Consider the following 13,913-nt stretch of genomic DNA (forward strand, 5'->3'; position numbering starts at 1 on the left):
CACAGAATCATGACCAAATAAACGGTGGTGGTTTTAAACTTCCACCATGACAATATAACGAGACGACAATAGATGAAAACATCAAGATATTTATCTCATATACCAAGTTACTTTATTGAGCAGCTGACTATTAAATTTCTGGGACCCTTGTCAATGCTTGGAATATTTAACCACGACAAGCTCAAAGAAATTCTGGCTACTGTACATTGAGATTAGAAGCATGAAAAATATAATCAAAGCATAAGACTAAAAAATAAATAACAAATATTTCAGAATTTTAATCTTAGAAGATACAGAGTTAGAGGCCAGAGAAAAGAGAAATAATACATATTTTGTGCCTACATGTGTTAAAAGTAATATCTGAATTTTATGTTTAATGTGAGATATTTTTTAATGTGCAGTGAGAGAAGCCAGAGAGTGAACTACAGAAAACCACGGCTGCAGACTGAAGGGAAGGCAAGACCTAATGGAAGAAGCCTCCATTTCTGTGGTATGTTGTTTGTCTATAACCAAAATCCGTAACAGCAATGATGAAAAATGCCTAAATCAAAGAGTGTATTCACCATGAGGCAAATGAGCTAGAAGTAGGGACAAAGAAACTAAAGCTATATAAATGATTTTCAGTTTGTCTTAACAAATTTAACTGTATCCTCTATTCTAGTTGGCATTAAAAAAAAAAAAAAGGCCTTTAATTCGGATGTTCGGTTTAGGGTCTGTAAAACCTCAAAATTGACCAATCAGAGTCTGGGATTCTCATGGCTATAGTGACTGGGCTCAGCTCTCTTGTTTACTCCTCAACTGAAGGCTATAACTGAGCTGACAGGTATAACCCTGGGGTCATCCTAACCATCATTTGGGGAAAAGTTTTCTAAGTCTAAAACTAATACATAAGAAAACAGTGCAGAAATACCATTCTTGATGCTTTGAGAATCTGAGTATAATCACATCAGAACAAATAAAAACTAACCCTGGACTTCCCACATACCTGAGCAAATAAATTTTTTGGTATTAAAAAAAAAAGTGAGAGTTAGAGAGAAAAGAAATGAGTAAATGCCCTCAGTATATAATAACAACACATCTTTTTACTGCAGTAACCTTTGCAATGCCATGGACTGTAGCCCGCCAGGCTCCTCTATCCATGGGATTTCTCAGGCAAGAATACTGGAGTGGGTTGCCATTTCCTTCTCCAGGGGATCTTCCCAACCCAGGGATCCAACTCACGTATCTTGCTTGGCAGGCAGGTTCTTTACCACTGATCCACCTGGGAAGCCCGTACTAAACAAAACAACAACAACAACTATAACTCCACAGTCCAGAGAGGATACCTCTCTCTCATCTTCTTTGGTGGTTCCAGAAGTTCCTCAGTTCTAAGACATTATGAATGCTTCTGCAGCCTGCGGGTGGTGACTCTAAACTTCTAAGTACACAAAACTCATAAAGGACTATCAGGAACAGGACAAGCATTATGTCCTGGTGACAAGCCAACTCTATTAACTGTTATACAGTGGACATGAAGGGATGGGACACAAATCCACTGGTTCTACCACTGTTCGGTTGGATTCCTGTTAAAAACAAGTCTCCAGCAGTCAAATAAACCAATGTGCCATCAAAAATGGCTGCAAACAGTAAACAAAAATTATTAACTGTATCCGTTGGATATAGAAATAAAAGAATGAGAAAACTTACTTTTTCCCTTGACAATTCAAAAGATGTTGCATGCCAAGTATAGATAATAAAGCTGAGATACACGAAAACGCAGAGAGGAAAAAGAATGACCCGGGTAGGTGGTAGGGGGAATCGGGATGGGGAATACATCTAAATCCATGGCTGATTCATGTCAATGTATGACAAAAACCACTACAAGACTGTAAAGTAATTAGCCTCCAACTAATAAAAATAAATGGGAAAAAAAGGGAAAAAAAAAAAAAGAATGAACAGGGTATTAGGGGCTGTAGAGAAACTTAATGTACGGAACTTTCTGAATTCCTCCACTGAAGTGTAAAAGCCTGGCTCGCGGTCACTTACTTGGACTTTCTCTCCTCGTGGCCGTCTCTGGGGTTCCGGTCTTCTCGGACGTCTTCCCGCTTCTCCCTGCGGTCCTCGCGAGCTTTCTCCTTGTCTTCCCACTCCCTCTGGCGCTCGCGCTCGCGCTCCCGCTCCCGCTCCCTCGCTCTCTCCCGCTCCCGCTCGCGCTCCCGTTCCCGCTCCCGCTCGCGCTCCCGCTCCCTCTCTTCGCGCTCGCGCTCCCGCTCTTTCTCGCGGTCGCGCTCCCTCTCTCTCTCCCTCTCTCTGTCGTGCTCCCGGTCTCGCTCTCGCTCCCGGTCTCTCTCCTTCTCTCTTTCTCTCTCGCGCTCCCGCTCCCGCGCCCGCTCTCTTTCCAGTTCCCTTTCCTTCTCTCTCTCCCGGTCCCGCTCGCGCTCGCGCTCTCTCTCCCGCTCGCGCTCCCGTTCCCGGTCTCTCTCCCTAGCCCTTTCGTCTCTTCTATCATCCGTTCTGTCTACTCTTCGTTCCTCTCTTCTTTCATCACGCTCAAGCTCGTCATTCCTTCCCTGATGTCGAATTGGTGAGCTTGGTCTTTGATCTAGAATGAAAATCAAGTTTCATCAGTGATTAATTTGACAGATAAAAGCTATTGTTAAGACAGTGTGGCAAATCTTAAACTTTATCTGTGTATAGGGTCACACTGGCAACAAATATAAATCAGGTACTATATTTACTTTTAATTTAATCATCCAAATAATCACCACTAGATGTTTAAAAATATTCTTTTCTTAAAGGTAACTTTTATTTGCCCTCTAACTACCCGGTTTTCTGCTCCCATCAACCCCGCTCCCACCTCCCGCTGATCCGCCTTTCATCTTTCTCTGCACGCTCCCTACCCTGCCTCCAGCCCACTGCTCCAACCCCACTTTCTGCCATCTCTACCCTTCACATCTGATCTTCTCTGTCCCCCCAGCAGGGCCTGAGAACACTGGTGGCAAAGGATAGGGGCAGCAGAAGGTGTAGAACATAGGAGCTGAAGGAAAAAAAAAATTTCCCTCCTAAGTCACACCTCTAATATCAGGCCGAAAATAGATACACAAAGTGCAGCTACTATGTGAGGAAAATATAGTAGAACAAAACATGTCAGTATTTGTTGCTGAGGTATCAATTTATCATAAACTAGAATATTAAGGGTACTGATGCTTAGCAATCTTGAAATAATATAAAAAGTGTTTCATATTAGTGATCTATATTTATAAATAACTACTAAGAAACTGAAAACTTTAATCATATAACTATTCAGATGAAGAGCTGTTTTCTTAAAATGTTAAATGATAATGATAACCTCATCACATTTATATACATATATATATTTTTTAATACATGAATCATATAAACAGACTGAATGCATGCTGCCCAATATGCCCAATTGAGCAAGAAATTAGTCTGGGATCAAAAAATGTCTAAGAAAATGGCATGAACCTTTCCACAGAGAGGGCCATTTTTGAAAAGCAGGTCACTGTGCTAGGATCTAGGCTACTACAACGTCTCTATTTTCACACTACAAAGTAATGTTTACTAGTTAGTCATAAAGGTCCTAACACAATATGGCCAACAGGGTTTGTACATGAAATCTCTAACATCAACTTATTAGGCAGAATAATTTTAGGATATTTGTAGGGAAGGGGTCAATATAGTAATTTGAATTTCCTTTCTTATCACAGATAAAAAAGATAATTATCCATGCTTATTCTTTAGAGGTTATATATCAAGCTATGAAAGTTCATAGAATTTTAAAATGGAAAGAAAACTAAACTCTGTTCACCCCCCCACTTTCCTCCTTCTCTTCTTAGAATTTATCGTCCAAAAGTTGATTTATCAAAGTCACAGAGATGGTAAATACATGAGGCTCTCAGGACTAGAAGTCAGTTCCCTTACACCCCCACTTTTTTTTTTTTTACTTTTGCTGAAATCAATTTAAATTTAAAATTGTTCCATGTACTACACACTAGTTCCTGGAAAGCTATATACTCATGTCTTTGACTGTCTGAATTCCTGGTTTGGGGGTCATACTAATGTTACAAAGATTACAAAACAACCTGAAACAAATTCAATACTGTAATTTATAGCAATTCACACTTGAAATTTCTGATTATAGCAATGTTAAGGAATAGACTGCTTTACTCAGACAAGCTTTTTCTGACAAATGAAAACTATCCTCCCAACCACACTGACAAAGTTCCATACTTCAAAGAAAATGGAAAGGAACATCACTTAATACATCTCATCTTCTGTATCCTTCCCCAAAAATGTGTTTTTCAAAGGTACACCTCTCTTCATATATTTCCTTACTTTAATGAATGGCATGCCCACTCATGAAACCCATTCTGAGTTTTCCAAGTTCCACTGTATTCAAGTACCATCAATTTCACTCTCAAAATATTTCTTTTTTCCATTTTCTCTCTCAATTCCTACAATTCATATTATTAACTTAGACTTTGGTCTTCTTAGATGCCCATGTTATCAGTGGTCTAACGTTGTCTTTGGTCTTTTCATAGACTCTAATGCGTTTATTTTTATTGATGAAAACTAATATTTTTTCCAACTGCTTAAAAAAAAAAGGCTGTTTAAAAGCACTTATTATAGGCAGTGAAAAAGGCAATTAAATCCAAATTTTTTAGCCTGACTTAGGCCATTTATAACATGGTCTATGATCTCTCACCCATCCTTTTTCCTAGCTTCTTTCCTTTCAATTGTAGCACACCTCTACTCCAACCTCATGATTCTTTACTCCCCAGAGCATATGTTTTTTTTCAGTCCCGTGTGTCTGCACATCCTAGACTCTCTACTTGACAGTGTTTCTTCCATGGCTCCTTCTAGCCAACTCCTATTCATCCCTCAGGCCCTAATTCAGATGTCTCTTCTTCAGGATGCTTTTGTGGATTGCCTCAGACTTCTATGTGATCTTTGTCTTCTCACAGAACTTCATACAGTAGTAGTATTTATCATATCTGATTGTCTACCCTAATCAGCCTGTGAAGAACTAATGGGAAGATTTAAATTCCTGAGCAGAAGAACAAGGTCCTGAGCACATCTCTACCTTTGACCTCTATCCATCTCCCTTTGCTCACCATACTCTAGTCACACTGATCTTCTTTCAAATTCTAGGACATATGAAGTTATTCCCCATCTCAGAGAATTGGCAAATATTCTTTTCTCTGCATATAATGTTTTTACCCTCAATACCTACAATGCTAGCTTCTTTCCTTGCATTTATACCTCTGCATATATGTCATCTCAAATTTTTCATAAGCACACTATTTCAGTAAAGTAGGTCCCACTCAACCTTTACTTTTATCTGGATCTCTTGTATGTTTCCTTGATAGCATCCACCAATAATTTCTGTCTTCAGGGGGGATATTGTCCCTTTTATAAAGTTCTACATGTGCAAGAACTGTTGTACTCCAAAACCCCAGCAAAGTGCGGGAGTACTCAATAATCATTTGTAGAAAATATAATCAAAAGTGTATTTCTATTTCAACTGTACAACTGATATTTACTGAAATAGTTATAGTAAAATAAAACAGAAACAAAAGGACATGTACTCAGAAAGCCTGAGTTTGAATTTTAGCTTTAGAACTTTATTCTCTGACAATGAAAAGAATAATTATCCTTCTCTTGGCCCAAGTCTCCTAAATTATAAACACAGATTTCCTTATCATACCTAAGCTCACAGATATTGAAAGATAAAATGATTTAAAACATACATTTTCTGACTTAATACTGTAAAGAATATTAAGCCAGAGAGTATATAAAGAGCAACTTTCAAAGTTCTTGGTAACTCAATACATATGTGGTTGAACTAAATAAGACTGAAACCAAATGCTACACTGAATTCAGGCATGAGATGAGAAAAATCTGAGAGGGACATGAAACTAGAAAAAAACAAAAAATAATAAGATATAAAAAAAGCATTATTAGGACACAGTGTTAGATTAAAGAGAATAAAGACTGGTGAATCAGTGTTTGGGAAGAAATAATTTCAGGCATTAACACAGATCATATCAACTCCAGCCTCATCTGTAACTAAGGAAATCATACACATCTTTCAACCCAAATGCATTAGGCTTGCTATAACAATCGTATCTATGTCTCTGATCTCATCTATGCTCTCAAAAGTACAAGGTGCCTTAGTATCTTCGTTCTCCTCTTATTACGACCCATATCAAGACAAATGTTACCTCATATATAATACAGCCCACTGTGAAGCATCAACACTCAGTTCCCTACTCCATCAAGTTTTATATGATGTTAACTTCAGCATTATAGCAAACCTTACTTTAGTAACTAGGTAAAGTTAGTAAGACCTTCATAAGGCCACAGATGTTCAAAGGCCTAACACGTACTGACAATAAAAGCTTGTTTAAGGAAGTACTTATAACCCTTCTAAACGGCCTTCTAGTATCTTGCTTCAATACTGTTTTAAGAGGTCTTCTAGTAGAGTAACGGAAAATTTTTAGCTTAGCTTAAAATATACAAGAATATAAAGTTAGCTAAACGAAGTATTACATATTCTCAGGAAGGAACATGAATAAACAATTTCTGCAGACAGCCCCTAACCCATCATCACCGCCTATGTCTTGTTCCTCCCTGGCAGTCCTTACAAGTCTGTGTATCACAGCTAGTAAGTGAGTGAGTGGTCAGGACACTCGGATGAGAAACTATCTCCTGAATCAGAAATACCTGAAATGGCACCCAAGCACCTACGTTCCTGAAAACACTGTGGGCTGTTGGTTAAGGTGAGAGACATACAGCAAGGCACCTCAACTCCTGCAGTATGCAAGTGCCTACTCATTCAGTACCTGCTCTGTTACCACGTGAGTACTGGTAGCCAGTTATTTACATAATCTCTACTAAACTAAGTAAAAAAAAGATTATATGACTAAATAGCTTAAAATGTACCAACAAACAAAAGTCTTAAAAGATATTTTATGTTAAAAAGTAAACTGATAATGGTTGGAAAAAACTACAATTCTCCCAATCAACACTGGTGACTATTTAACAGTATTTCACTTAACAAACCTCTGTCTCTGTTGTCACGACGGTCTCTCTCCCCGTGTCGTCTCTCAAAGGAAGAATCTCTCGCTTGCTCTCTGCTGTCTCTCTCAGGGTATCTCTCTCTCTCAGGGTAGCTGCTTCGCGTCTCCCAGCTGTCGTGATAGTTGTTACTACTGCTGTGACTATCAATCTGAGAACCTCTTGTGCCTCGACTTCCTAAACAAAGGATATTCACACAAACATTTAACACATACACTTCATTCAACAAGTTGTCAGTCACAATCCTTTCTCCCCCAAAACATATAAAGATGTGTCGTTGTTGGGGTTTTTTTTGGTGAGTTTTTATATTTGAAAGTGTGGTAATCATTGTTGAAAATGATATTATATGCTGGATTAGAATACTCAAAGTGTCTAAGGACTGACTTGAGTAAGCTTAAGTCCTCATTTTCCCTTCCTAAAAAAAAGGACACATAATGAAATCATAAAGCAATGAGTCAAGTGCTCGGGCCTGGTGCACTGGGAGGACCCTGAGGAGTCGGGTGGAGAGGGAGGTGGGAGGGGGGATCGGGATGGGGAATACGTGTAACTATATGGCTGATTCATGTCAATGTATGACAAAACCCACTGAAATGTTGTGAAGTGATTGGCCTCCAACTAATAAAATAATATTAAAAAAAAAAAAAAAAGAAATCATAAAGCAAACAGACTCATTTCAGTTAAGCCAAAAAACAATGGAACAAAAAATAAAAACTATTATTGCATATCTAAATTACAGAAACGCCATAAAAACATTTAAAATATGAATTATGGATATATCACATTGACTAAACTTTATAGTGAAAACATTCTAATATAGAACCAAGGTATGCTGTTGACAGTAGGTGATACCTGAAAATCTTCATTAAAAAACTGGGAAGTGAATGTTCACAGTAGCTTTGTTATAGCCCCAACCATAAAGTACCCAAATGTCTTTCAATGGGTGAAAGGTTACACTAACTGTGGTGCATCCAGATCATAGAATATTATAAGCTACAAACTACTGACACACGCAATTACTTGGAAACTCAAGGAAATTCTGCTAGTGAAAAAGCCAATCTCAACAGGATACACACAGCAGGATTCAGCTTATGTAATACTTTTGAAATAATAATTACAAGATAATAGACATATTAGTGGTGGCCAGGGGTCAAGGATAGGGGAGGAGATTTGAATGTGGCCACAAACAGATAACAAATGGAGTCCTGTGATGATACAGTTGAGGATCTTGATTGTAGTGATGGTAATGCAAGGCTACAGAGTCACTATGGAAAATACTGAATGGTATGGAAGTTCATCAAAAAATTACAGAACTACTATCCGATCCAGCAATTCCACTTCTGGGCAGAGAGCCAGAGAAACTGAAATTAGGATCTGAAAGAGATATCTGTACTCCCGTATCTGTATCCCATGTTCACTGCAACATTATTCACAACAGCCAAGACAGAAACAACCTAAATGCCCAATGAGAGATGAATGGGTAAGAAATGTTGTATATACACATAATATTTTGGCCACCTGATGCAAAGAGCCGACTCATTGGAAAAGACCTTGATGCTGGGAAAGACTGAAGGCAGGAGGAGAAGGGGATAATAGAGGAAAAGATGGTTGGATGGCACCACTGACTCAATGGACATGAGTTTAAGCAAACACCAAGAGATGGTGAAACCTGGCACACTGCAGTTCATGGGGTTGCAAAGAGTCAGATATGACTCAGAGACTGAACAACAACAGATATATATATATAATGGATTTGTCTTTCTTGTTTTTAGTCACAAAGTGGTGTCTGACTCTTTTGCAACTCCATGGACTAGAGCCTGCCAGGCTCCTCTGTCCATGGGATTTCCCAGGCAAGAATATGGAGTAGGTTGCCATTTCCTTCTCCAAGTGATCTTCCTGACCCAGGGATGGAAACTGCGTTTTCTGCATTGGCAGATGGATTCTTTACCCCTGAGTCACCTGGGAAGCCCTATAAAGGATTATTCACCCTTTAAAAAGAACAGTCCTGCCATTTGCAACAACATGGAAGACATTTTGCTAAGTGAGATAAGTCAGGCACAGAAGGACAAATGCCACGTGATACCACTTATATGTGGAAATTAAAATAGTCACACTCATTGAAACAGAGAGTAGAATGGTTTTACCAAGGGGCTGCTGAGAAGGGGAACATGGAGTATTAGTCAAGGGGTACAAAATTTCAGTACAAGATGAGTAAATCACAGAGATCTACTGTACAGCATGGTGTCTACAGTTGATAACATACTGGAAACTCAAAAATCTGGTAAGAGGACAGATCTTATATCAATAGCATTCTCATCATACACACATACAAATAATAATAGAGTGAGAGGAAACTTTCACATGTTAATGGCACAGACTGTGGTGGTGGTTTCAAGGGTATACACCTATCTCCAAGCTTATTAAGTTGTATATATTAACTGTGTATAGATTTCTGTATGTCAATCATACCTCAGTAAAGTGGTTTAAAAAAAAAATTGCATAGAGCTACACACACACACCTTACAGGTAACAGGTTTTGAGCACTGAAAGAATTACAGTATAATTCTAAATATTTTAATTGGGATGTTTTAATAATAAAAATATCTACAAAGACTATTTTAATAATTAAAGACTAGAGAAAGAAATTTTAAAAAGACTACAAATGAGCTACATATAACATCAAGGAATGAAAAGGTAAATGTCAGAATAGATGCTAAGAGAAAATTGGTAAAAAAAAAAAAAAAAAAGTCACGTCTGAGGATACAACTCAGAAAATGAAACAGAGACACAGAGATGGAAAACCTGAAAGAATCAAGGAGAACACAACGGGAAGACTGAACAAATGTCTTAAAGTGAAAGTGAAGTCGCTCAGTTGTGTCCAACTCTTTGCGACCCCATGTCCATGGGATTCTCCAGGCAAGAATACTGGAGTGAGTTGCCATTTCCTTCTCCATAGGATCTTCCCAACACAGGGATCAAACCCAGGTCTCCTGCACTGCAGGCAGACTCTTTACTGTCTGAGCCACGAGGGACTCAAACATATGTCTAACTATATGCTAAGATAGAAAGATTGAAAGGATAGAATAAGCTATATCACACAAATACTAACCAAAAGAAATCTGTGAGTGGGATAATCTTTTTTAACCAAAAAGATAACATTCAGGATGAAGAGGATCATTCTGTAACAATAAAAGGAATAATTTGCCTTACATGTACCTACGAGCAAAGCCTCAAAATATTCAAAGCAAAAGTTGATCAAATCACACAAAAATCACAAATTCAAAATAATAGTGGAAGATTCAGCTCACATCTCTGTAATGACAGAAAAAGCAGACTAGAAAGAAAATTAAATGTAGATTTGAAAGCATGATTAACAAACCTGATCTTAGAGACATACTTTACATACTTTGCAACCATTAAAAGCACATGCAGAATACATGAAAACTGACTGATGAGGCACAAAATAAGTCCTAACAACAACAACAAAAAAGCCAAAAAACTGAGTTCAAACAGTCTCCTCCAATAACAATTAAAATTGAGGGTAGGGGTTTTATTTTAAAAAGCATGATTAGAAATTTAAAATCCTATTTCTACACAACTCATGAATCAAAGAAAAAACCATACCACACTTCATAAAGTGTTTAGAACAGATAAATATAATCAGACTATCAAAGAACAGATAAATACTCATTTATATATAAACTGTTCTCTTCCAGAAAAGAGAAAAAACAGAAGCAACACTTTCCAACACATTTTGATCTCCAAACCAAACAAAGACAGTATTAAAAAATAAAACCTATGCAATGGTATGCTGGCTCCAAAGAGCCACCAGCTTGCTTCTCTTCTCATTTTCACACTGAGTGGCCTTGTTAGTAGCTCAAAATCTGCTATGGTAAGAGTGATTTATACTATGAAAACTGGCATTAACTACAAGTCAGGGCTTTCTTTCTGAAGAGTAAGTTGTTAAATATTTACACTCATACACTGATTATATGCCAACCTCAATTACAAAAAGATTTTATGTCAAAATTAAAATTTTAACAAACCTATTTTGGAACTTTTAAAAGAAATGAAATGTAAATTTATTTTAGAAATGCAAGAATAGTTCTGAAAATTAAAGTGTCAGTTGCTCAACTGTGTTCGACTCTTTGGAATCCCATGGACTGTAGTCTACCAGGTTCCTCTGTCCATGGGATTCTCCAGGCAAGAATACTGGAGTGGGCTGCCGCTTCCTACTCCAGGGGATCTTCCCGATCCAGGGATCGAACTCAGGTCTCCTGCATTGCAGGTAGTTTCTTTACCATCTGAGCCACCAGGAAAACCTATTTAGAATAGTTTTAAATTAAAAAAAAAAAAAAATTAACATAACAAGGTAAAAGAGACTGACTATATGATCTTCTCTAGATACAAAAAAACAGGCATGACAGAAGCTGCCAGCTAAGTTAGGAAAATTAGGAGATACCCTTTGCTGGTGGCTTAGCTGTAAGAAACCTCCTGACAATGCAGGAGCTGCAGGAGACATGGGTTCTATCCCTGGATCGGGAAGATCCCCTGGAAGAGGGCGTGGCAACCCACTCCAGTATTCTTGCCTGGAGAATTCCATGGACAGAGGAGTCTGGCGGCTGTAACCCCTGAGACTGCAAAGAGTTGGACACGACTGAAGTGACAATGCACCCCTTAACACAATAAAAAGCATCTGCAAGTGGAAAAGAACTCCCCTGCCAAGGGAGAAGACTAGGGTTTGATTCCTGGGTTGGGAAGATTCCCTGGATAAGGAAATGGCAACCCACTCCAGTATCCTTACCTGGGAAAAGGAAACACCACTAACGGCAGAGCCTGGCTGGCTACAGTCCACAGAATTGCAAAGAGTTGGACACAACTTAGCAACTAAACAAAGAGCAAAAATCTACAAATGCCATGCTTAACAGTGAAATGCCAGCAATAATTCCTTAGAATCTGAAACAAAGCAAAGAAGCCCATATACGACTGTAGTCAACAGTGCACTGAAACAGTTGCTCAGCAGGTTACTGACAACGAACAAATACTACCCAGAAAGAAGAGCCAAGTATGTCTATTCCCAGACGTAAATGTTTAAGAGAATCTAATTATAGCTACCAAGAAAATACAGTATCATAATGTAAGACGAATATAAAAAATTTAACATTCCATACACAAGCAATAAGCATCAGAAAATGTTTTAAAATACATCATTTGGTGTGCCTGTATGCATTCACTTAAGTACTATTCAAAACCAAAAAAAAAGCTGCTTCAGTGATGTCCAACTCTTTGGGATCCTAAGGACCACAGCAGGCCAAGTTCCTCTGTCCATGAGACTCTACAGACAGGAATAATGGAGTGGTTTGCTGTGCCCTTCTACAGCGGATCTTCCCAACCCAGGGATCGAACCCATATCTCTCAAGTCTCCTAAAATGGAGGCGAGTTCTTTACCACTAACGCCTCCTGGGAAGCTCAAACATAGAGGATTCAATAACTTACGGCATACCCTACAATATACACTATGCACCAAAAGGAGGACGTGGCTGTTGACCAAGTTGACTGATATCTCCAAGCTATTTTTAAGTGAAAACAGCAGCGTACAGAATATATAGTTGTTTTTAATAAAAAATTCTTAAAAATTATATTTGTAAAACCAGAAGAGAAAATGAATAAACATACATATTTGTTTATATACAATTGTTCTTCAGCTGGATACATACAAAACTGACTAGGACCAGGTCAGGAACAGGGGAGGCTTTCACTCCGTATCTTGTCATAGCTCTGAAATTCTGCACCACGTGAACGCATTATTAAAAAGAGAATTTTTAAAAAAAAAATACCATTTACAATGGCAACAAAAATAGAAGTTACCCAGGAATAAAACATGTACAAGACCTTAAAAGAAAAAGTTATTAATCAATAAATTTAATGTATTTGAGGTGAAAATCCAACAGTTTTTTCATGAAGCTTTTAAAAAAATTCATTTTTAAGACAGCCTTCAGAATGGGAGAAAATAACAGCAAACGAAGTAACTGACAAATAATTAATCTCAAAAATATACATGCAACTCCTGCAGCTCAATTCCAGAAAAATAAACGACCCAATCAAAAAAAGGGCCAAAGAACTAAACAGACATTTCTCCAAAGAAGACATACAGATGGCTAACAAAACACATGAAAAGATGCTCAACATCACTCATTATCAGAGAAATGCAAATCAAAACCACAATGAGGTACCATTTCACGCCAGTCAGAATGGCTGCTATCCAAAAGTCTACAAGCAATAAATGCTGGAGAGGGTGTGGAGAAAAGGGAACCCTCTTACACTGTTGGTGGGAATGCAAACTAGTATAGCCACTATGGAGAACAGGGTGGAGAGTCCTTAAAAAATTGGAAATAGAACTGCCATATGACCCAGCAATCCCCCTGCTGGGCATACACATGGAGGAAACCATATCTGAAAGAGACACGTGCACCCCAATGTTCATCGCAGCACTGTTTATAATAGCCAGGACATGGAAGCAACCTAGATGCCCATCAGCAGACGAGTGGATAAGAAAGCTGTGGTACATATACACAATGGGATAGTACTCAGCCATTAAAAAGAGTACATTTGAATCAGTTCTAATGATGTGCATGAAACTGGAGCCTATTATACAGACTGAAGTAAGCCAGAAAGGAAAACACCAATACAGTATACTAACACATATATATGGAATTTAGAAAGATGGTAACGATAATCCTACATGTGAGACAGCAAAAGAGACAAAGATGCATAGAACAGTCTTTTAGACTCTGTGGGAGAAGGTGAGGGTGGGATGATTTGGGAGAATGGCATGG

General features: G+C 38.2%; 1 protein-coding gene across 5 annotated transcripts in view; it reads right to left on the minus strand.

Moving 5' to 3' along the window:
- ZC3H13 (zinc finger CCCH-type containing 13) overlaps positions 1 to 13,913 on the minus strand; it is a 96,162-nt gene that overhangs the window by 14,632 nt on the left and 67,617 nt on the right. For 3 of the 5 annotated variants that reach the window (XM_065901995.1, XM_065901996.1, XM_065901994.1), the window contains exons 11-13: positions 7,066 to 7,257; positions 2,026 to 2,581; positions 1,222 to 1,275 (exon numbers count right to left, since the gene is read on the minus strand). In XM_065901995.1, the coding sequence (XP_065758067.1) occupies positions 1,222 to 1,275; positions 2,026 to 2,581; positions 7,066 to 7,257 (802 nt within the window). The remainder of the gene's footprint in view (positions 1 to 1,221; positions 1,276 to 2,025; positions 2,582 to 7,065; positions 7,258 to 13,913) is intronic. The other 2 variants (XM_065901998.1, XM_065901997.1) reach the window with 1 other exon arrangement.

The sequence above is a fragment of the Muntiacus reevesi genome, chromosome 11 (assembly GCF_963930625.1).
Source record: "Muntiacus reevesi chromosome 11, mMunRee1.1, whole genome shotgun sequence".
Lineage (NCBI taxonomy): Eukaryota > Metazoa > Chordata > Mammalia > Artiodactyla > Cervidae > Muntiacus > Muntiacus reevesi.